This window comes from Populus euphratica, unplaced genomic scaffold (assembly GCF_000495115.2).
Source record: "Populus euphratica unplaced genomic scaffold, PopEup_1.0 scaffold645.1, whole genome shotgun sequence".
Lineage (NCBI taxonomy): Eukaryota > Viridiplantae > Streptophyta > Magnoliopsida > Malpighiales > Salicaceae > Populus > Populus euphratica.
This window is the reverse complement of record NW_011500512.1, coordinates 78,240-100,367: the sequence shown is the minus strand read 5'-3', so window position 1 is coordinate 100,367 and position 22,128 is coordinate 78,240. Positions and strand designations below refer to the sequence as shown.

Below are 22,128 nucleotides of genomic sequence, written 5' to 3'. Positions count from 1 at the left end.
CAAATATCACCATTATTTTCATTAATTCGATTAAAAAAATTTATTCTCTCGTATAAAACAAAATAAAAAACTTAAAGAATATTTTTTTTGTTTTTGTATAAGTATGAGCTTGTTTATTTTTTTAGTTAGAAACATTTTTTATAAAAATTAAAAAAAAAATTGATTAATTATTTTTTGGTGTGTTTAGATTTTTTAACACATGTATTGATATTAAAAATAAATTTTAAAAAATAAAAAATATATTATTATAATTTATTTCTAAAAAACCATTTTAAAAATAAATTATTACCAAAATATCATTAAAAAAATAATCATTCATAAACAAGAAGAAGCGTGGAAGTTTGAGAGTCTACGAATCTACCTCCTCATAGAATGCCTCTATAAATATTTTTAATATTAAAGGATTCTTTACGGTGAAATGATGTATTGACTTAAATAAAGATTTATAGGATGCATAAAGAATACTAAAGCACTATTTTCTTAAAACAATAGAATAATAAATTCATACCTCCATACGTCAAGGCTGAGATTTATAGTAATTTCAGACCACCTTCCATGGGTGAAAAATTTTTTTATAAAGAATTAAATTCTTCAAAATTTCTCCTAAAACTGAATAATTTCTTAAGGAAAATTAATATGAAAAAAATATATAGAATAGTAATATTTATTAACATACAAGTCAATATAAGTATTGAATAAAGTATATTTAGTAACAATTCTTAAAAAAAAAATTAACATTATATTTGACATTAATATGAAACTGGAGCTATCTCCTCTCAAGGTTTCCTCTGAAAAAAAATAGATATTGGTTAATTTTTATCCTTCTTAACTAATTAATTTATTATAATTCATTTTTAAAAAAAAGTGGAGGCTCCGGAAATGGTTAGCGCTCTAATTCAACAAGAAACGTGTCCCTCACCCCTGTCAATGCTAGCCTTGGACTCCTTTGCTATCTACCCTATCGAAGCAAATGCAGCCATTGACAGTTGACTAGTCATGCATTCTTCACGTTTCATGCAGTCACCAAATCCATTGGAATTCAAAGACTGCGAATTTCCCACGACTTTCCCCCCTGCAAAACAGACTAACGCCGCTATGTCTATAGGAATCAGATTCAAAATTCTACACCTTCCAATTTGGATGATCACGCTCATCAGCATGATGCATTTCCTTGAATCCTAAGAATAAAGAAGCTGCCTCGTTGCTTCCTAGGCAGTCCCTTACTAGTCTCATGTTTGTTTGTTTGAATGGAGTTTGCAAGCCCAAATATTATAGTCAAAGAATCCTCATCCCACAAGCTAATAATATTATATATAGCACAGCACACGGGCTTCTCCTCCATGCCCCATTATCTTGCACACCTTTCTGCACAAACAAAGCGATATCAGTCCTCTGCCTATGCAATACTTGTTGATTTTCCACATTGATTAACATGGCACCCATGCTTAAATCTCTCAGCTTCTTTTTCGTTCTTTTGACGGTAAACTCCCTTCTCTTCATTGAGACCGAAGCCCGTCCATTCAGCGTTGCGAAGCCCAGAAACTCTGCTTCTAGCAGAGCTATTGAGAGTTTCTTCGATGGATTATCTCTCGGACAACTCAAGCAGTCAGGCCCAAGTCCCGGCGTAGGAAACAGTTTTACCAACAGTCAGACACTCGGAGGAATTAAGGAGGGTCCTAGCCCTTGCTGTGGAAACAAGTATACCACCGGCACCCATCATTGACTCCTGTTCAGCCAGTCGATTCTTATTTTGCATCCACGTAATTAGCTGCCGGCCGGTTCATTAATTTGTTCAGGGTGCTTGCAAGTACTATAGTTTTCAAGCCATTCCTTTGTTATTTATTTGATATAGATCATACATGTTTATTTTCATTATTGATTATTTCCTTGTTCTTCTAGTTTTTGTTGTATGATGATGATTCATGTGATACACTTGTTATAAAATACGAGATACAGTAAAAGGTCAGGATAACAATGCTGAGAATATATTCACCGCTGTCTTCAAATTCTTAGTATAATCTCCATTTGTAGGTTTTTAATTCGACCAAGACTTCTTTTCTAGCTTTACCGCCCCCATTTGAGACTACTGTAAGCAAATTCCAAAGAGAGCCAAAACCACAATTAAGATCACAAATGTCATGATAAGCACAGTATGTTTTGAATAAGACGACATTTTGCACCTCCATTTTCTTTAAAAAAAATATATATTTTGCATTAGTAGGGTTGGATTAGGTGGAAAAAACTTATTCACTACTAGTAACACCAACAGAAATGCATACAGTGGTGTTGCTCATGCTCGATTAGGCACTAAGAGATGTATAAAACTTGCAAGAGTGGCTTCCAAATAGGGATTCTTCACCCATTGTCTCCGCAGTTCATCACTTATTTTGTGGACTTCATAGATTTTGTATCATATACTATATTCTTAAACCTCATTAGATAGGTGATTATCACTGGTCCTTTCATAAGAATTGCAATCACATCTGTAAAACAACTTGTGTTTGCTAAAGCCAAATTCCAAAATCCTAACAGAGACACAGTTATTGCATTTGTTGCACTTAATTTGGTGGTACAGGCCGGGTTAATTTTTTCTGACTTAAAACAAAAATGTTCAAGTGCTGCTAGCCTATTTTAAGGGGAAACAAGATAGATATAGACTTTACTAGGTCTAATGATTTAATTTAATTATATAATTAAAAAAATAATGATAGTAGATGAACTCCATCTAAAGAGAAAAGGAGACAATGATGACATGTTAAAAAAAAAACTCGTCAAAAAAAATATAAAATTAAATTTAAAGATAACCTAATATTCAAGGATAATTTTTTTAAAAAAAAAATATGACCCAATCCAAGTTAGTATGAAAAATTCATGATCCAAGTCGTGAGACCAAGCCATCCTCATAGAAAAAAAAAAAACCTCAATCTTTAATTTAATAAACTTAATATTGAAGGCTGAAATAAAAAAAATTAATGTAAAAAAATAAAAATAAAATACTGATATCAATTTGAGTTAATATTTTATATAAGTGATTCAGATTGTGAAACTGAGTCATCCTCATAAAAAGAAAATAAAAAAATAATGAAACTCAATCTTTAATAAACTCAATGTTAAAGAATAAAATCAAAAAAGAAAATCGGTGTAAGAAGGAAACAAATAAAAGACCGGTGTTAATCTGAGTTAATATTTCATATAAGTAACCCGGGTCATAAGACTAGGATCATCACATTAAAAATATATTTGAAGGTCAATTCTTAACAATCTAATATTGAAGGATAAAATTTAAAAAGAAAATTAATTTTAAAAAAGGATTAAAAGCAAAAAAAAAGTTAAAAGAATAAAGATCAATTTAGTATAAAAATAAAATGATAGAAAACCCTCGAGTCAATCTAAATCAACATGAAAAATCCATTACACGGGTCGTGATGTCGGGTTATCATCATAGAAACCAAAATGTAAAAATATAAAAAAGCTCCATCTTTAATAAACTCATTATTGAAATATGAAATCAAAAAATAAAATTGATGTAAAAAAAGATTGATGGAAAGCTGGGTTAACATATTATACTCGTGACTTAGGTTATAACACTAGGATCACCACATAAAAAAATTATAAAGCTCAATTATCAAGCACTCTAATATTAAAGGAAAAAATTGAAAAAAAAAAACTCAATTATCAAGCACTTAATATTGAAGGAAAAAATTGAAAAAAAAAATCAAGTTGGATGAAGGATCCAATGAAAAAATATAAAAATAAAAGCAATTAAAATATTGATGATTAAACTTGATATAAAAAATAAAATAAAATAAAAGCCTCAAGCCAAATCGAGTTAGCATATAAAATTCATGACTGTAAGGCAAATTTATCCTCCTAGAAAGCCAATAAAAAAAATTAAAGAAGTTTAATATGTAATAAACTTAATGTTAAATAATGAAATTTATAAATAAAATCAATGTAAAAACATATTATAAAAAAACCGATGTCAATTCAGGTTAACTTTTCATACTCACGAGACTGGGATCACCAAGCTGAAAAAAATTATGAAGTCACCCCAACCAATCCAGTGTTAAAGAAAAAAATTAAAAAAAAAACACCAATTTCAAAAAAGGAACAAAAAAAAGCATAAGGACTAAATCTAACATAAAAATAAAATAACAAGGAATAAAATTGAAAAAAAAACATATAAAAAATAGCAATCAAAAATAAAAATCAAATTTGTTGTAAAAATCTAATAAAAGCACATATCAATGAATAAAATTGAAAGAAAAAAATAAAAAAACATCAATGAATAAAATTGAAAGAAAAAAATCAAAAAAATCAAAAAAAAAATAAAAAGCAATTAGAACCAAATAAAAGTACAACTTTAGATTTCAACTAGGCTAGCATCATTCCTAGTGAGATGAGAATGAAAAGGGGGGAAATAGAAATTCAATCACCATTGAGCCATTGTGAGCCATTGTACATGCATTACCCCATATAATGTGTCGCGACTTAACCCTTTAGATGACATGGCTTTTTTGGCCTCTAAGAGGTGTCACCAAAAGAGCTTGGACATCTTCCACATGTTATTCATGTCATGCACATGTTGATAACTTTTTCTTAATAGTATTGATACGATTCATATAAAGGTTTGATAATCAGATTTGATTTTGAGCTTATTTTTTTTTTAATATAAAATTTACACTAACAAGCATAACTTTTGATCAGATTATTGAATCGGGCTGAAATTTTAACAAAATTCTTTAGATATATTATTTTATGTAAGATTAAAATTTTAGGTCAATTGAAATTTGAAAAGACTTCTGATAAGATTAAAAAGATACTATATATGAATTGTATTAGTTTCCTAGTTTATATAGGATTCTTTTTCCTATTTTATTTAGAACTTTTTATAATTTGTCTAACATTTTTAGAATGTTTTTAAATATTATAAATAGAGTTATTTAGCAATTTAGGATTCTTTTTTCTATTTTATTTAGAACTCTTTAATAATTTGTTCAACGTTGTTTAGGATATTTTTACCTATTATAAATATGATTATTTAGCTTATATTTAGGTTTTTTTTTAATAAAAGATGAATTGATTATTTGAATATAAAACTTGTGTGTGAGAGTCCACTTTTACTTTTGGTTCCTATAAAATTACTCTGACTTATCGATGAATTAACCAAATATCGTGACATCTATACTTCTTGTTTGCATCTCGATTATAGATGTTGGATGGAGGATGGTCACTTATAATCTTGTGCCTCTATATAGGTTATTATTGTGTCAAGTTCAATCGCAAACCTGAATTTAACTTGCAGGAAGAACCAATTCGATTGTAAATTTCTAGATCTTTATATTTATAAAGTCCACATCAAATATTTTATATTTTTTAAAGTATTGAATTGCCTCTAAGTCCACTTGATAATTAAAAAAAAAAACCATGATGAATGAGAAGAAAGCCCTTACACACAAGTATAAAAAATTTTGATTTTAAGAATAATTAATAATTTTATTTTCCAAACTAAAATAAAATTTCAAAAAAGCTCCTAAAGATAAGTTAAATGAAATTTGCTTTCATGGTCAGTTTAGTAATTTTATTGTGTAATGAAAATACAAGATGATTAAGATGTCCCCAGTTAATTTAGTAATAACTAATTAATCTCATTGAAAAAACTATATTACCCCTTAAGTTCTTTGGTTTGGTTTTATACAAGTAAATTAGTCATTACACTATGTAAATCCATGGTAAAATATAAGTATACAAACCAATGAGATTTTTTTATTGTGAAATGATTTTGATGTAAAGTGACTATTTTTAGTGTTTGATTTGTGATGTTACATAAAAAAATCTTATTGTGCTTATTTTTTTATACAAACAAAAGATAGAAATTTCTAGTGGAAACATTTATATCATTTTTTATGGAGAAATATTAGATTCATACAATAGAAAAAAAATTAATCATTAAAAGAAAAAAATTAATCATTATATGATAACTAAATATAAAAAATTAATTATTAAAAAAATTTAAAGACATTAATTAAAAAAATAAATTTTTACTATGGACTGCATTGTGTAGTCTACAGTAAAAGCAAAAAAAATAAAAATAAAATTAAAAACATCAATGTTTTACTGTGAACTATACTGATATGTTTTAGTATATGTTATAATTTGCGATGTTAAATAAAAAAATCTCACTATGTTTATTTTTTTAAAAGAAAAATAAATACAAATAGAAGATAGAAATATCAAGTGGAAACATTTATATCATTTTTTATGGAGAAATCTTAGATCCATAGAGCTAGTTGTTAAGCACTATAAAATTTATTCATTTTAATACTTTAGAGCATTATATTAGCCATTTTTTTCGAGTGATCAAATTACAATATCCCACCGCTATGTTTGTTTTCTATTTCATATCAGCTTTACATACATGCCATTATAAAAGATGTAATGGCATATTTATAATAATTTTAATGTTATTTTGGGCTAGGAATTCATATTCATTTATGAAAACAAAATACAAGATTTTTCTATAAAATTGCATCTGAAAGTATAATTTTTAAATATAAAAGTGTTAAGTGTTCTCGTGATCAAGTAACATGATGTTGATTATAATTAATGATTAACTATAACTAAAATTAATCAATATTTTATTATAGCGTGGAATGTTGTTTTCTTGGAATGGATTCACAGTAAATTGCACTATGCTACACTATAGCATAAATACTATATATTATAAGTGCTTTTATTATATATTGCATTATTGATGCGAGCATACGAGGAGACTATAGCTTGCAGGCCTCAAGCATTAGGTTAAAAGTGTGCCCCCTAGAGTTGCGCACATATGGCGCTTGAGTTACCTACTTAGGGATGGGCAAACACGACGCCACCTGACGCTTAATTTACTTTTTCTTAAATGCAAGCCAAGCACCACATGATGCTTGGATTACCTATACTTTTAGTTTTTTTTTTAGTATAATTGATTGTATCGGTATGAAATTTTTTTTTTTTAGTCTCATTAATAGTATTGTTGATTATTATTTTTTTTAGTCTCATTAATAGTATTGTTCTCAAAACTATTATTATTTGTTCTCTTAATATTATTTTTAGTATAATTAATAGTATTAATCTCTAAAATATTATTATATTTGGTGTTATAAATAATATTATTTTTATAATAATTTATATTATTTCTACTAAAAATATTATTATTTGTATTATAAATATTATTATTTTCATTAAAATTTAGAAGAGTATAAATATTATTATCATCATTGATAAATTTTAAAAAACTACTATTACTATGAAAAAAAAACCATATTGAAACGCGTGGCACTTGGGTTTCCTTCTGATGGCGGACAACCAAAGCATCACCTAAACTTGGCCTGCTTCCTCTGCACTGCAATCCAAGCGCTAAGTAACGCTTTGGTTGGGGTACTACTAGACATGACCCAAGGCTAACCTCGGGCCTGGCAGGGCAAGACTCAAAATAGTATCGGGTCCTAGCCGCAGACAAACTAAACACCACGTGACCCTTTATCTGTACCACCCCAAGCCAACAGCACAACGTTGCATAGCGCTAAGTTTGCTTCCCATTGGGTGCAACCGAGCACCACGTGGTGTTGGAGCTATCTATAATTTTAGTATAATTACAAATGTTGGTATTAAAAATATTATTATTAGTTTTCTTATTTTTTTAGTATAATTAATTTTTAGAGTATTTATAGTAAAAATATTATTGTTTGTTCAGTTGATATTATTTTTTTAGTATAATTAATATTAAAAGAATTATTGTATTTTTTCTTAATATATTTTTTTTGGCATAATTGATAGTATTGGTATGAAAAATATTATTATTATTTTAGTCTAATTAATAATGTTGATCTCAAAACTATTATTATTTGTTCTATTAATATTATTTTTTAGTATAATTAATAGTATTAATCTCTAAAATATTATTATATTTGGTGTTATAAATAATATGATTTTTATAATAATTCATATTATTACTGCTAAAAATATTATTATTTTTATTATAATTTTTTAGTATTTTCATTATAATTTATAAAAGTATAAATATTATTATCATCATTAATAAATTTTAAAAAACTGTTATTACTATGAAAAAACCACGTTGAGACATGTGACACTTGAGTTCCCTCATTATGTGAACAGTCCAAGCACTACATGGCGCTTGATCTGCTTCCTCTTAGCTTCAATCCAAGCGCCAGGTGGCATTTTGGCTTGGGCACTCGCAGGCATGGGCTAAGGCTAGTTTTGGGCTGGGGAGGGCAGGACCCAAAATAGCAGGACCCAAAATAGAATTGGGTCCTGGCTATTGGCAGATCAAGTGCTACGTGGCGCTTGAGCAGCATCACCCCAAACTCATAGCACAACGCCACCTAGTACTTGGTTAACTTCCTCTTAGGTACAGTCCAAGCTCTACGTGTTACTTGAGCTACGTACAGCTTTAATATAATTACAAATATTTATATTAAAGTATATTTTATTATAATTAATATTATTAATAAAAGAATTAATGAATTTAAAAAAAAATGTTATATCATTTATTAATTTTACCAAATATATTATAATAATATTTTTATCAAATTACAATTAATGTTATATTAATTTTTATTTACAAATTATATATAAATTATTAATTATTTAAAAATAATTTAAATCTTGTCATATACACAACTCACGTATCTTGTCTAAAACTAACTCAAAACTAAACTTAAGTCAGGTTAGACAAGACCCAAATAGAATCGAATCCTACTTCTAATTTTCTTTAAAAATTAAAAGTAAACTGGTAATCCAGTGCAATTCACTTAACTAGTACATACTAATTACGGCTAAAGGGTAACTTTCACGTTTTCGTTTTTAAGTTTTTTTTTACTGAAACCAAAAGGGCTAAAATTATTGAACTCGAACATAATTCACATTTAAAAAATAGTATTTAATAACTGCAAGCAGAGAAATCTACCTGCGTGATATATGTAACCCATTTATATCTCTGTTATTGTGTTAGTTCCACTACCTACGGAATATATAACTCTGTGTGCGTGTGTAATCAGAAATGTGCTACGCCTAAATATTTATACATTTATGTATAAACAATATATTTTTTTCTTCTCGTAAATATAGAATCAAGTTAGGAGATGTTGCAATTTTTAATCATTCAATAAAGTATAACACTACAATGTCGTCATATTATCAGGTCATAAATTAACAAAAGTTAAACAAGATATGAAAAACATTTTGGCATGGAGTAAAAACAATGTTTTCAAGATTTATTGGAAATACAAGAGACAATTTAGTATTTGAGTAGTATAAAAAATAAAAATAAAAATAAAAATATAATAAAATAACTAAAATATCTTTAGACACCAAAATATTAATATCGGTTTAAAAGGATTTTTTTATCTTTTTACAAAGATTTTTTTGGTTATTTTAAGGTAAGTCGAGGGCAATAAGATCTTTTTTTTTTTATTTTCTCGCTCTTTTCTAAAATGACAATTTAATATTGATATTTCAAATTAAGTCCTTATTCTTTTTATTTTTAAGTTTTATTCTTGGTTTCTTTGTAAATGTTTTATTTGTTTTAAATTTTATCTTGTCATCTCAATTTGTTATATATTTTTTTTTCAATTGAGTTTTTATTCTTTTGATTTTGATTTTTTTAATTTTTATTTATTTTTAATTTCATAAAATAACTAAAATATCTTTAGACACCAAAATATTAATATCGGTTTAAAAGGATTTTTTTATCTTTTTACAAAGATTTTTTTGGTTATTTTAAGGTAAGTCGAGGGCAATAAGATCTTTTTTTTTTTATTTTCTCGCTCTTTTCTAAAATGACAATTTAATATTGATATTTCAAATTAAGTCCTTATTCTTTTTATTTTTAAGTTTTATTCTTGGTTTCTTTGTAAATGTTTTATTTGTTTTAAATTTTATCTTGTCATCTCAATTTGTTATATATTTTTTTTTCAATTGAGTTTTTATTCTTTTGATTTTGATTTTTTTAATTTTTATTTATTTTTAATTTCATCAGTCAATTCAAATTGATGATATATTATTTTTATCAATTTGAACCTCATACTTTTATTTTTTTCCCTTCTATTAAAGTTATTTTTTATTTTCAATTTCACTTTATAAATAACCCCCCCCTCTCTCTCTCTCTCTATATATATATATATATATGCAATTTTAATTCATTTTTTCATTTTTTCTACTTTTATTATTTTCTTTATTGCTTTTTCACTATTCTTTGTTTATTTAGTTTTTGTAATTTCTTTTTTTTCCTATATCTATTTTCCTTCATTTGTATATTAACATATATTTTCTGTATTCAATTAGTTAATTTACATATCATTTAACTTTGTTCATATAAACATATTTAATTTAATTGTTAATATTTATTTATTTTTAATATTAATTAAATACTTAATTAATGAATGTAAAATAAAAATAAAATTTTAGAGGTAAAAATATTTTGTAAAAAAATTATAAAATTAATAAAATTATAAAATTTTTATTGCACTAAAATATTATTTATAAATATTCATAATTAATTTTTTATTAAGATTTTACATTAATTAGAGTAGTTAAGATTGATTACCTATATAATTATAAAAGATCCTAACTTTTAGAATAAAATGGGAAGATAATTAAAAATATTATAAAAAATAAGAACAAATATAAAAAATTATTTCTTTAGCAATTTAAAATATTAAAATTATTATTATATGTATATGTGTATATATATATATATATATATATATATTTAGATTTGTTTTCCGATCTATTTATTTTATTATAAATCCAATATAATTTTTTCCCTAAATTACAATATAACTTTTTTATAATAATTTTTAATTTAATTTAAATAAAATAAAATAAATACTCTACAATTAAATTTTTACAAATATAACGACTAATATAAGATTTTTATTTTTTATAAAAAATAATTGTAATTTTTATTTCTTTACTAAAAAAATATTTTCAAAGATGGTTTTTTTATTAAAAAGAAAAACTAAAAGAAAAAAAAATTGTTTTCCGTTACGGAAGACACCCTGGGCTCGTCATTTTTCATTCTCCATCGATCATTGTACTGATTTATACCATACCTTCTCATGACGAGCTGATCATGGTTCATACATCGTTAACAACCGAAGACCATGGAAGCCACCACTCTCCGTCACTCACTTCCCCTCTCCTTCACTTGTCATTCACACCTAACCTCCAAATTGCTGCCACAAAAACCTTTCCTTTCTTCCAATTGCCCTTCTTTCTTCCTCCCAGGTCCTCCGATTTCCATCACCGGCGCCACCAACCACCACCACAGCTGTCATCAAAATCACCATCACGGAGGCCATAATTCGCAACAGACTGGACCCCAAAGAGCCCTGTTAAAATTTGCAAAAACAATAGGATGGATGGACTTGGCGACTTTTTTTTAGAGAAAACTTGCAGCTCTGCCGTTGTTCCGCCTCTCTCTCTTTATCACTGCCGCTGCCTGCTCTTATATGATCTGCAGTCAAGCCCCTCAAAATGCGTTCATGCTCGTCGCCTTCTCTCTTGTTGGGTAACAATTTCCATCCCAAAAGTCGGTAATTTTTATCTTACCTTTTCATTTTCATTGATTGCCAGTCAGGTCTCAGCATTGCTTGATGCACTGACTGATATTACTGACGGGAAAGTTAACATTTTAATAATGGCCCTTGCCTGTTTTGCATCAATTTTTATGGGCAATACTTTAGAAGGAGGATTAGTTTTTGCAATGTTCAATTTAGCTCATATTGGTCATCATTTTTAAGTCAGTCCTGATTCTCAAGATGATTACTTTCCGAGTGATGAATGAATAAAATGTTTTTGCTTATTTGCAGCTGAAGAGTTCTTTACCAATCGATCAGTGATTGATGACGTTAAATGGCAGGGAATAATATAAGTTATATTATGGAATTTATTTAATAGTTTAAGTTATTGAGTTGAAATGATTTTTTGATATGATGTTAGAAATTTGATGATTAAACCATTATAAGTTCGAATCTCATTTATTTATTTAATAAAAATTAAACACAGTATAATGTGAGTTTATGGAAGTTTCAAGTTTAAAGAATTTTTACTTGAGAGGGTGTGATAAAGAATAATATAAATTATATTATGAGACTTTACTTAATAATTTAAACTATTAGGTTGAGATAGTTGTTTAATATTAAAGTGTTGAAGGAAATTATCCGGATTCTGTTGATGTATTGGATGTAAATGATGATAAGCTGCCGGATGTTTCTCATTTGTCGTATATAAAAGTTTACCTGTGCATGATATAGAAGTGGGATCCTACATTTTGGTCGGAGTTGGCCTGGTGTGTCATTTTGAAGTTATTTAACTTTCTCTTTGCTCAATATTTTAATTTAGTTTTGATATTGGTAATGTCATGAAATCTCGGCTGAAAGCACAGCATATTATGGCCTGTTATTGGATGTCAACATGTGATTTAAAGCTTTTAAAGGCTTCATGGCATTTCAAGATTGCATATACCGTTTAATTCAAGTGTTCATGAGTTTAGGCTGTATTAGGACGAGTCTCTATGTTATTTATAATATCAATGTCAACAAACATCAGAAAGTTTCCTCCTTACCTGAATGTTCTGTTTCTAAATTCATTGTCTAGGTAGGCCAGAGCTTTCTTTGCTTAAGCCTTTGTAGTCATCCAAAAAAAAACAAGTTTAATGTTCAGGGGCAGTTAGTGGCTATAACCACATTTTAATGGTTAGCTAGCTAACTATCCAGTGGAAGATTTAGCATTATGAGTTGTAACAAGCTAATACTCTGGCTAATATGACATTCCATTTTAGTTATGAGATGGCTATATTCATTTTGTTTATCTTGATTTATCAAGTAATTCTTGTTATGGAAGTTTTATCAAGTAAGTGAATGCTTCAAAGGTGTCTGGATGAATTTGGTGAGCATTACAGCAAATTGGTTGTAGGTTTGGCAGTTGCCATCGCTCTACTTGAACCATTTCTTTTCGAGTGGCCATTCATGATCACACCAGGTAACTTGGAGGAATAGTATTTATTTACTTTTATTCTATGCTTAGAAAACCATTTGTGTGTTTTTATTGAACTTCCTTGTAGTGAGTTATCAACAATGTTGTGCTTGAGGAATTGTTGTTTTTTCTTAGATAATAACTGAACAAATGCATTGATTCTACTAATGATAATTGGACATCATGCATGCTTTGGCACGCCCCTTGTGATTTGGATAGGGCTTTTCTTCTATGTTAACAAGTCTCATTGATGATGTACACTGGTTTAGATATATGCAGTGGTGAAGCTCGGACATCTCATTAAGGGGATCCTAGATACATTTATCATTTTTGCCTAGAAAAGGAATCCTATTGTAGAAAAGCATATCATTTCCATCTTTCCTTATTTGTTTTTTTAAGAATTTTTTTTTCATATATATTTTAATACCTTTATTTGATCTAAATTTTCTTGTTGTCTTACTGAAAACTTAATATATATTTGTACAAGGAAATATAATTAGACTAATAAGTGTGATTATGTGCGCTAGCGCGCTCTTTATGTTGTGTTAACATAGCCATATTTTAACTTAAATCTCTATGCACATGGATGTATCCAAATTTACAGAGTTTCTGCAAAAGCATAGTTGTTATTCCAGCATGTTGTATCTTCTTTTCATCAATGGAAATGGTTGGCTTCTTGCTGTATTTGTGCCTCTTGGGAACAAAAGAAATAAATAATCGAGGGGACATCTTATATAGAAACAATCAACAAGGGGGTGGGTAGTGTCTTGGGCCAGGGGTGATTGAAAGTCCTTCCTCTCATCTAGCACTTTGCTGGTGTAAGAATCTGCAGTTGGGTACTCTTGTTTTCTCTCAGGACAGAAAGTCTCTTAGTCATTTACTTGCTTAAAATTTCAAATCTGCTCCACAGTGAACTTGAAAATCTTGGAAAGATATGGTTCTGCTTTACCTAAAAGCTATATCAATCAGAGTAGTGTGGATTTAACAAAACATATTGGGTCAACGGTGTGATCCAACAAATGGCAAAAACTAAAATATTTGCAACATATTTGTTAATATAGACTTATTTTTCTTTAGAATTAACCAAATGGTCTAAGTTCAATGCCTTTATGATATTGCTGGGTTTTTATTTTTTTTGGAAAATTACCCTGTAGATTGTGATTACCTGTTATGGTTTGAAAAACTATATTTTACATCTTTGCATGCTAACACCTAATATCCTCTAAAAAAAATCAACAAAAAATATTTAATTATTGACAGGATTGTCATTATTTTTCATTTAATGATTAAATAGCCTTTATATTAAATATTGCAAATTTTCCGGTGAATTAAAAAAAAGAAAAAACCCTGACCATAACCATAGCAGTCATTCACCTATCTTCTTCCTCTATTGATCGATTCCTGGAGAAGCAAGTGAATGATGACCAGATGAAATTGAAGATTCAAGCACAACATCATCTACTGAACAGGGAGAGTCGTATATGATTTAGATCATCCACCTTTCAAACCTATCTTGACGTTTCAAATCATCATTAACCAAATTGTCCCAATGAATCACTAGTGCCTAGGACAACAAAACTCTTTCTCTGAGCATCTGAATTTACTTGAGCACATGTTAGCTAGTTGTAAACATTGTCTAGACTATTGAACTGAGTGTTACTACTCCTAACAATAGACTCGGTCAAATTGCCCCGAAAGGGTCTAAACATAGTCTATAAATCTCAAACACAAACCCTCACATAACTATCTTTGGCTTCAAATTGCTTGATTTGATCTCTTTGTGGGGTAAAACCACCTCCATTGCCCAACAGTGGAGTGCCATCCGATGATATTGCTAGATATGCAAGCATGCTTCCGATGCAAACTCCAAACCTCACAGAGCAACAAGAGAGTCTAACTCTAGACTCAACAATACATCCTGGTCCTATTGCAACATCAGGTTATTGAGTTTGTGAGGAAGGTGTTTGATGAAATGCTTGAGCCAAATGCGGTTGCTTGGAAAGCGATGGTTATTGTGTGAGCTAAATGCAGCAATTGGTTGAAACGCTTGCTGAGATTTTAGGCTTTCTTCTTCCAGTGTGGATTATGTTCATTGACGTAGCAGAGAGCTTGTATTCCATTGTTTGGGTTGTGATTGAATCATCTTGCAGTGTATTGGACACCCATTTGCCATCATGAAGACAGAAGCACGAAAAACCCGAAGAAATCTGATGGAGAAAATCTAAAGAAAGTCCTGGTTTCCTTAATTGATGAAATCAGGGTTTATTTTGTGTTTGATTTGGTAATTTAGGTTCAGGAAAGAAATTTGTAAAAGAGGGAGAAGATCAAATCTGTTGTTTGGTCGAATTTCTGATATATATATATATATATATATATATATATATATATATATATGTATATATATATATATATATGTAAAAGGGTAGTTTGGTCATTTCATCCAATTTAAAAATTTGTGTTTACTGAAGATGTAAAATATAATTTTTCAAATTATAGCGGGAAATCGCAATTTGGACCAAACTGTATAATGCTAAAAGTAATTTTCCCTTTTTCTTTTTCCAGTAATGGTTTTGGTAGTTTGATGCTTTAATGATAATTCTCTCTTTCTGTCAAGAAATTTATAATATCTTAGCCGCTCATGGTTATTTGTCCGATTAATCTTCTAATATGCCGCCTGTTTTAACAACGCTCTATGACCATTGAACTGACATGATACTGTTTTAACATCGCTCTATGACCATTGAACTGACATGATATTTACTGACACATCCATTCTATCTTGTTGATGCTCGGGTTGATAATGTAGTTTGCAGGGTATCGTCTACAGAGCACAAGACCTGATGGTGGCAGCATCAACTTGTACCTTGGCTGTAGCTCCATTGGCATATGCCACTGCTGTTAATTCCTGTGCAAGAAAGGTACATGAGAATTACTAACCATAATCACAAATGAAGTGCAGCCATAACCATATAGACATTTTGTTTTTTTGTCTTTGGATGCAGTGGTTTTAGTGTTAATGTCTAAGTAATGCGGAGATGCTATGTTGCAATATGGGTGCTTGTCAGAATTGTCCTCATGATTCCTTTAGTGGATCTCTGTAACCATTGTCATTTCTTATGTATGTGAATGAATCAGAGTGCCCTGTTTATAAGCTAATGTTTTATTCATTGTTAACTATGCCTCTGATTACTGCAGTATTGCACGCTGCGCTCTGGAATAAAGCACATGAGATTCTTTTTCATGCTTTGTACCTGTATTTTCAATCTCTCATCTAAATATGAAACTAGTTTGTTCATGGTTGATATGTGATGTAATTAAAGTATGTATGAATATTTCCTTTTGGAATTTGTTGAAGAAGGAATATTTTAAAGCTGGTAGGACTGAAAACATCCATGGTGGAAGCAAAAACTTAAATTTAGCTAAACTGGAGATCAGTTTTCATATGATTTAAACTTTCATGTTTGTGGCAATCCTGGTTTAACTGTGCTGATCTTTGTCTAAAGGGGATGTTGCTTAAAGGAGGCCACATTCTAGATGCTTTAGCTTCCTGCCAACAAAATATAAATGGAAGAAAAACGTGCCTTCTTATTTATTGCTTTTCATTGCTTCCCCCATTGATTTCGTTTTGGTTTGATAGCCAGAAAGAGTTATTTCAACTTATTCAATGGTCTAGGTTTTTCTCACTGGTGTCTTCATTGTATGCATGTCGTGTCATCCCAGCTTCTCAGTTTGAATTGTTTCTCATTGCCTTACCCTACCTTATCTATCTTGTTGCACCATTAGATGTTTCATTGTTTGGTAGCAACAGGTGAAAGATCCTTTGTGTTCTAGGGGTTTTTCTTATTAGTGAAGGCTTTTGTAAATATCAGAGCAAATGTAATTGAGTGGAAGGAGGTTCTAGGGTTAAGCAATCTCTGTTTAAGGAATGATCTGAAGTTGATGGGTTCTCAAGTTGTTCTAATGGAATTTTGCATGTGTATGCAACTTACAGTGATTTTCTGAACAAATTTTGGAATTTTATTACAGGAGGGGGTCTGGTCATGGTCACGGTCGGAAGGTATTAATTATGCACCAGCTCTCGCTGCTGCAACTGTAGGGATTGTGCTTGCTCAAAGGGCCACTGCAACTGCCATAGCTGTTGCATGTGCCCTTACTGCTAAGGGATGCCATACCTGGTGTTCCATCCTGTATTATATTAAGTCTCCCCAAAGAACTTCCCTGGTACGTGTCTATTTCTATCTCCTTTCCATTTGTTACTTTCTTGGCATAAAGTTCTTGAATCCTCATTGCTTGTGCAAATTTACATGCAGTTCGAGCAAAATGCAGCCCTTGCATTAACATCTATATTTCTGGCCTTCCTTCCATCCATTTTGAATTTCCTTCCTCTCTGGTCAACGGTATGAATCTCTTTGATGGTCAGCTCAATGAACTTCATTATTGATTTGTTTCCCGAATGTTTTTGTCGTGATAGCTTCTAATTCTAGGATATTGGAATGTTCTTTGAGAACATGTCTGGAATAGATTCCACAGAAAAAATTTAAACAGCAGTTTTCCATCATGTGATGTTTCTTTCATTGAAACTTCGCTCATTAATTAGTTATAAACTGATAAAGGTTAGTTTATCCTTCTTGGTCCCATGATGGGACGTCCTAAATTTAAGGGAAGTATGAAGTTAATCATTTGTAAGTTTGTAAATGGCGTGTGCGGTTTGATACTTGAGAATACTTGTGGTTTGATTCTGAAGAACACTTAACCAAGAGCTCAACTTGTATGTACCTTTTGTTGTCAGTTTACAGGACAATGCAGCTAAAGCTATCTCCATTAGTTGCTCAAGTTTCTGTTCATTTTTGCAGTTTTGAGATAGCTTCACTTTCTAGCTCGTAGTTTATTACTATTTATCAAAAGAAACAGAAAAGGTCGTTTATTACTGATTTTCATTGCTAAATTATCAGGTTCTCCACTTAAGCTCTTCTCACGGGCCTCGATTGTATACGTGCTCTGATTGATGCTCTGAGCGATCCCGAATGGTCCTGGAGGGAAGATTTGCAGCAAGTTGTGAAATCCAGAGTGATGTTAATGATGACAGATGACACAAGCTCAAGCACCATGGAGGCAGCACCTTTGTGACTCACACGGGGTTTTTCGAGCTTCCTCTTTCTCTCTTTTTTTGTGTTTTTACGTATTTATTTTTGGTGGGTGAGAGTTGCTATCACAGATGGACCATTCTTGCACCTTTGTGACTCACACGGGGGTTTCTCGAGCTTCCTCTTTTTTTTTTCTTTTTTTTTTTGTGTTTTTACGTATTTATTTTTGGTGGGTGAGAGTTGCTATCACAGATGGACCATGCTCTCAAGTTTGAAGAGATAAATCCAAGGAAAAAAGGAAAGGTGAGGAAGCATGCAAGCGTTGGCTAGCTGCTACCCGCCATTACTGCACTGCAATAAAAAATGGAGGAGGGTGTTTGACAGTTTTGTCTTGTCAACTTCCCAACCACCTCCTTTGACGTGCCTAAATATTCAATCTTCGAAATCAACATGTTAAACCTCTTCCTTTTCGAGCAATTTTCATGGGCATTATATTTTGCATATGGCTGGTTTCACTACAAATCTTCATTCCATGCGTAAAGATTTCCGACAGAGGCACTCTCCCTGTTTTAAGTGCTCGTTTCTTATAACTTCATTTCCACTAAAGTAATGTTTCGGAAATTATTTTTCTATATTTATTTATCATTTTTAGCAGCTTAGTTGGTAAGAAAATGTTTTCTGAGATATTTTTAAAAAATCTAGCTTAGTTGGTAAGAAAATGTTTTTCTAAGATATTTTTGAAAAATCTAAAAACATCTAATAATCTTTGTAATTGGTATATATTTTATTTTGAATATTATTTATTTATTTCAATAAATTTAAATAAAAAATAATTAATAAATTATTTTAGTTTATTTTTCATGATATTATATAATACTAAAAAAACTATTTTCAACTCAAACATAAAACATAAACTCTTTTCTAGGAAATAAAATGGTGCCAAAGTCTTGAAATGAGAGAAAAATATAAAATAGACATCCACACAATTCATAATAAAATAAAAAATAAAAACCAGTTGAGAGTTGAGACATAAGACACTTAGATTAAGTCTTAAAACGACCTTTCTTTTCTGTGTTCTTTTCCATTTTCTTGTCGCAAGTTTTCCAGTTCCCTCATCAAAACAACATCCAGTTTACACAAATGTCTCCATTTTTACCGTTTCCTCTCTCTCGCTCTCTCGGCATTCTCTCAACACCATTTTTCACCTTTTACCCATACCTCTCTCTCTCTCTCTCTCTCACACGCACACTCTGTACAATCCCAAAATTATTCCCTAACAAAAAGCGAAAGAACCAAAGCCCAGTTCTCTCTCTCTCCCCCTCCCTACACTCTACTCTGCCCACATTTCTCACCTTTATTTTTAGCTCATAATTTTCATTACTCAATCCTACCAACCCCAACCCTATTCACTACAACATTCCTAAACCCCTCTCCACTCATACCCTGATAACACATGCCCCCACCACTCTGTTCCATCATATAATTCCTCACTTCCCTCCTTATCATCTCTTGCATCACCATCATTAGCTCCCTGCTCAACCCAACAAAACCGCATCCGGGCCGTCCAGTCTGACCAGCCATTCCCGGGGCGGTCACCTGAGCTGGGTCCGCTGCCACCCAAAAGGGGGTCACTGTATTGGGTTTTGGCTGCTGAGCTGGCTCGAAGACTCGCTCCTGAGCTGGCTCGACGACTCGGTTGGGCAACTTGGTTGCTGGATCAGCCCCGGGTAGAGATAAACTCAGTAAGGTAGGGGGGTCGTCGTCGTTGTTGTCCGATGATGATGCCGTTTCAACCGGAGGCAAAACCCCTCCGGTTCGGGCAACGGGACGGTATATATTATGATTATAAGAAGAAGATAAACCGGGGGGGCTCGAGTCGCTGACGTCTGATCCAGAGGGGCTGCCCGGGCTCATGTAGAGCCCCGTAGAGAGAGGCACACCAGCACCTGCACTGACCGATCTCTTGGAGGGCTGATTACCATCAACATCCAAATTACCATCATACCCGTCGAGATTGGAGAAATTACCGTCATCTGCCATAGAAGAGCACTTGCGTTTGAGAGTGGAGTTCCAGTGGTTTTTAATGGCGTTGTCGGTGCGTCCGTTGAGGAGACGGGCAATTGTAGCCCACTTGTTGCCAAAACGAGCGTGGGCTCGGATGATCTTGTCGTCTTCTTCAGGAGTGAAGGCACGGTGCTCGACCTGAGGTGAGAGCTGGTTGCACCAACGGAGCCTGCATGATTTACCTGATCGACCAGGGATTGACTTGCTTATTAGCGACCAGTTCCTCGGACCATGTCTTTGAACTAGTTTTTGTAGCGCCTCATCTTCTTCTGGACTCCATGGCCCCTTGATCCTATCCATTTCCTTTCTCGTAGTAGCCATATCTTCTCAATCTCAGTCTCTATTAAAATATATATATATATATATATATATATATAATTTATAGCCAGTCAGATATAAGATGACTGTATTTTGTTTTTCTTTGTTCTTGTTCCTTCTCTCTTCACTGTCAACAGGAAGGGGATGAGACCAGAGAAGGTCGTAAACAGGGGGAGGGTAGTGAAGGGCGATTTATGGAAGATCATATATAAAAGGGAGTGAGTCGGGTGACCGGGAGAGGCGGTTCGAGGTAGTAGTTATGGGCATCGAACTGAAGGCTCAAGGCAGGCGGTTCGGTTTTCGGGACACAGCTGGCGAAGGGACACGCGTCACGTATTTAGCAGCACTGATTTGCATAACTCGCTCTCTTAATTTACTTTAGAGATGAGGTGTCTTGTTGAGGAGCGTCCGCCCCACTCTCTTTAAGACAGGAAAGCTGTGGCTGAGAGTGATTTGGAGCGGTTAATAATCATCTCTTTTGGAGCGTCCGATTTCGATCTTTGATTTTTGAATGTTTTATGTACCTAGTGCGGCCTTGTTTTGCCTTCGAGTTTTGGATAAGGGTGCAACCATTTCGAAGAGGATTAAATTTATTTTTTATATGAACACATGAAAATAATTTAAAATATTAATTTTTTAAAAAATATATAAAAACAAATATACTCTTTTAACTGTCCAAAAAAAAAACAAATATACTCTTTTAACTGTCCAGGAAGAAAATTTTGGAAACAAAACAAAAATCAAATATATCTTAAGATAAAGATGGCAACGGTTGGTTGGGCAAGGTTTTATGACTCTCTCTCTCTCTCTCTCTCTCTCTCTCTCTCGTTGACCGAGGACTGCCAGCCTGTATACCAGTTTTGCGCGGGGTTTCTTACAATGTTCTTCTTAAAAAGGAAGGCTTCACGGAAATTGCTGACTTGGCGGGAACGACAAAAGTGGTCGCCGAATCACAGTGTGGATCAGCACTGCTACATTTCCTTGCCAGCCTGGAAACCTGCCACCGACACTTGCCGGTCCCTATCCGTTCTAGGCTACCACTACTAACCTGTACGGAACCGGTTTTCCAGAAATTGCCTTAAAATGCACATGCTCCCTTGTCCAGGAACTTTCCCTTCATTAACAAATTCCCTTTGTTCTTCAACCAAATTAATTAGTACTAGAACTAGTATAGTATGAAAGATTGAGAATAGGTGTGATTAATTAACTAATTACGGTTGTTTAATGATTATGTATTGATTGATCAGGCATTCTTTGGAATTATAGTGCAACTGGCCTTAAAATTCTTAGTAAAACATTTTAGAGCTGTATTAATATTTTTTTATTGTTTGAATGTGTTAATATAAAAAAATATTATTTAATTCATTCTTACATAAAATATATTTTAAAAAACAGCATTTTCTACTACAGTCCTGCACATAATGCTCTACTAGCGTTTGACTCTTTTTTTTTTTACTTATTGCTATTAATATATTTTTATTTTATTTTTAATATTTGTTTTTCTAATTTTTGTTTTACCATCGCCAAGGTTGCTAGATTCTCTGTTCATTCATTTCACAAGATTCTTTTACCAATTTCTTTGATAATTTATATTTCAGAATTGTAATTATTTAGCTAA

At 31.4% G+C, this 22,128-nt stretch overlaps 2 protein-coding genes across 8 annotated transcripts; one reads left to right on the top strand and one right to left on the bottom strand.

Annotated features, from left to right (window-relative positions):
* Positions 1-11,061: 11,061 nt before the first annotated feature.
* Positions 11,062-18,329, top strand: LOC105115118 (probable cadmium/zinc-transporting ATPase HMA1, chloroplastic). Of its 7 annotated transcripts, none has more exons than XM_011011913.1 (7): positions 11,062-11,578; positions 11,880-11,913; positions 12,352-13,050; positions 15,851-15,962; positions 17,071-17,265; positions 17,355-17,441; positions 17,997-18,329. In XM_011011913.1, exons 4-7 carry the CDS (start codon positions 15,885-15,887, stop codon positions 18,048-18,050), a joined length of 414 nt encoding a protein of 137 aa, XP_011010215.1. In that variant the 5' UTR covers positions 11,062-11,578; positions 11,880-11,913; positions 12,352-13,050; positions 15,851-15,884; the 3' UTR covers positions 18,051-18,329. The 7 variants fall into 7 exon arrangements, with proteins under 7 accessions (XP_011010215.1, XP_011010213.1, XP_011010216.1 ...); XM_011011911.1 differs by having other exon boundaries at positions 11,880-11,915; positions 12,206-13,050; XM_011011914.1 differs by having other exon boundaries at positions 11,062-11,599; positions 11,880-11,915; positions 12,206-13,050.
* A 770-nt stretch (positions 18,330-19,099) lies between these two features.
* On the bottom strand, positions 19,100-21,101 carry LOC105115117 (transcription factor MYB44-like). The gene has a single exon (XM_011011908.1). It carries the CDS (start codon positions 20,511-20,513, stop codon positions 19,506-19,508), a length of 1,008 nt encoding a protein of 335 aa, XP_011010210.1. The 5' UTR covers positions 20,514-21,101; the 3' UTR covers positions 19,100-19,505.
* Between the last annotated feature and the right edge of the window lie 1,027 nt (positions 21,102-22,128).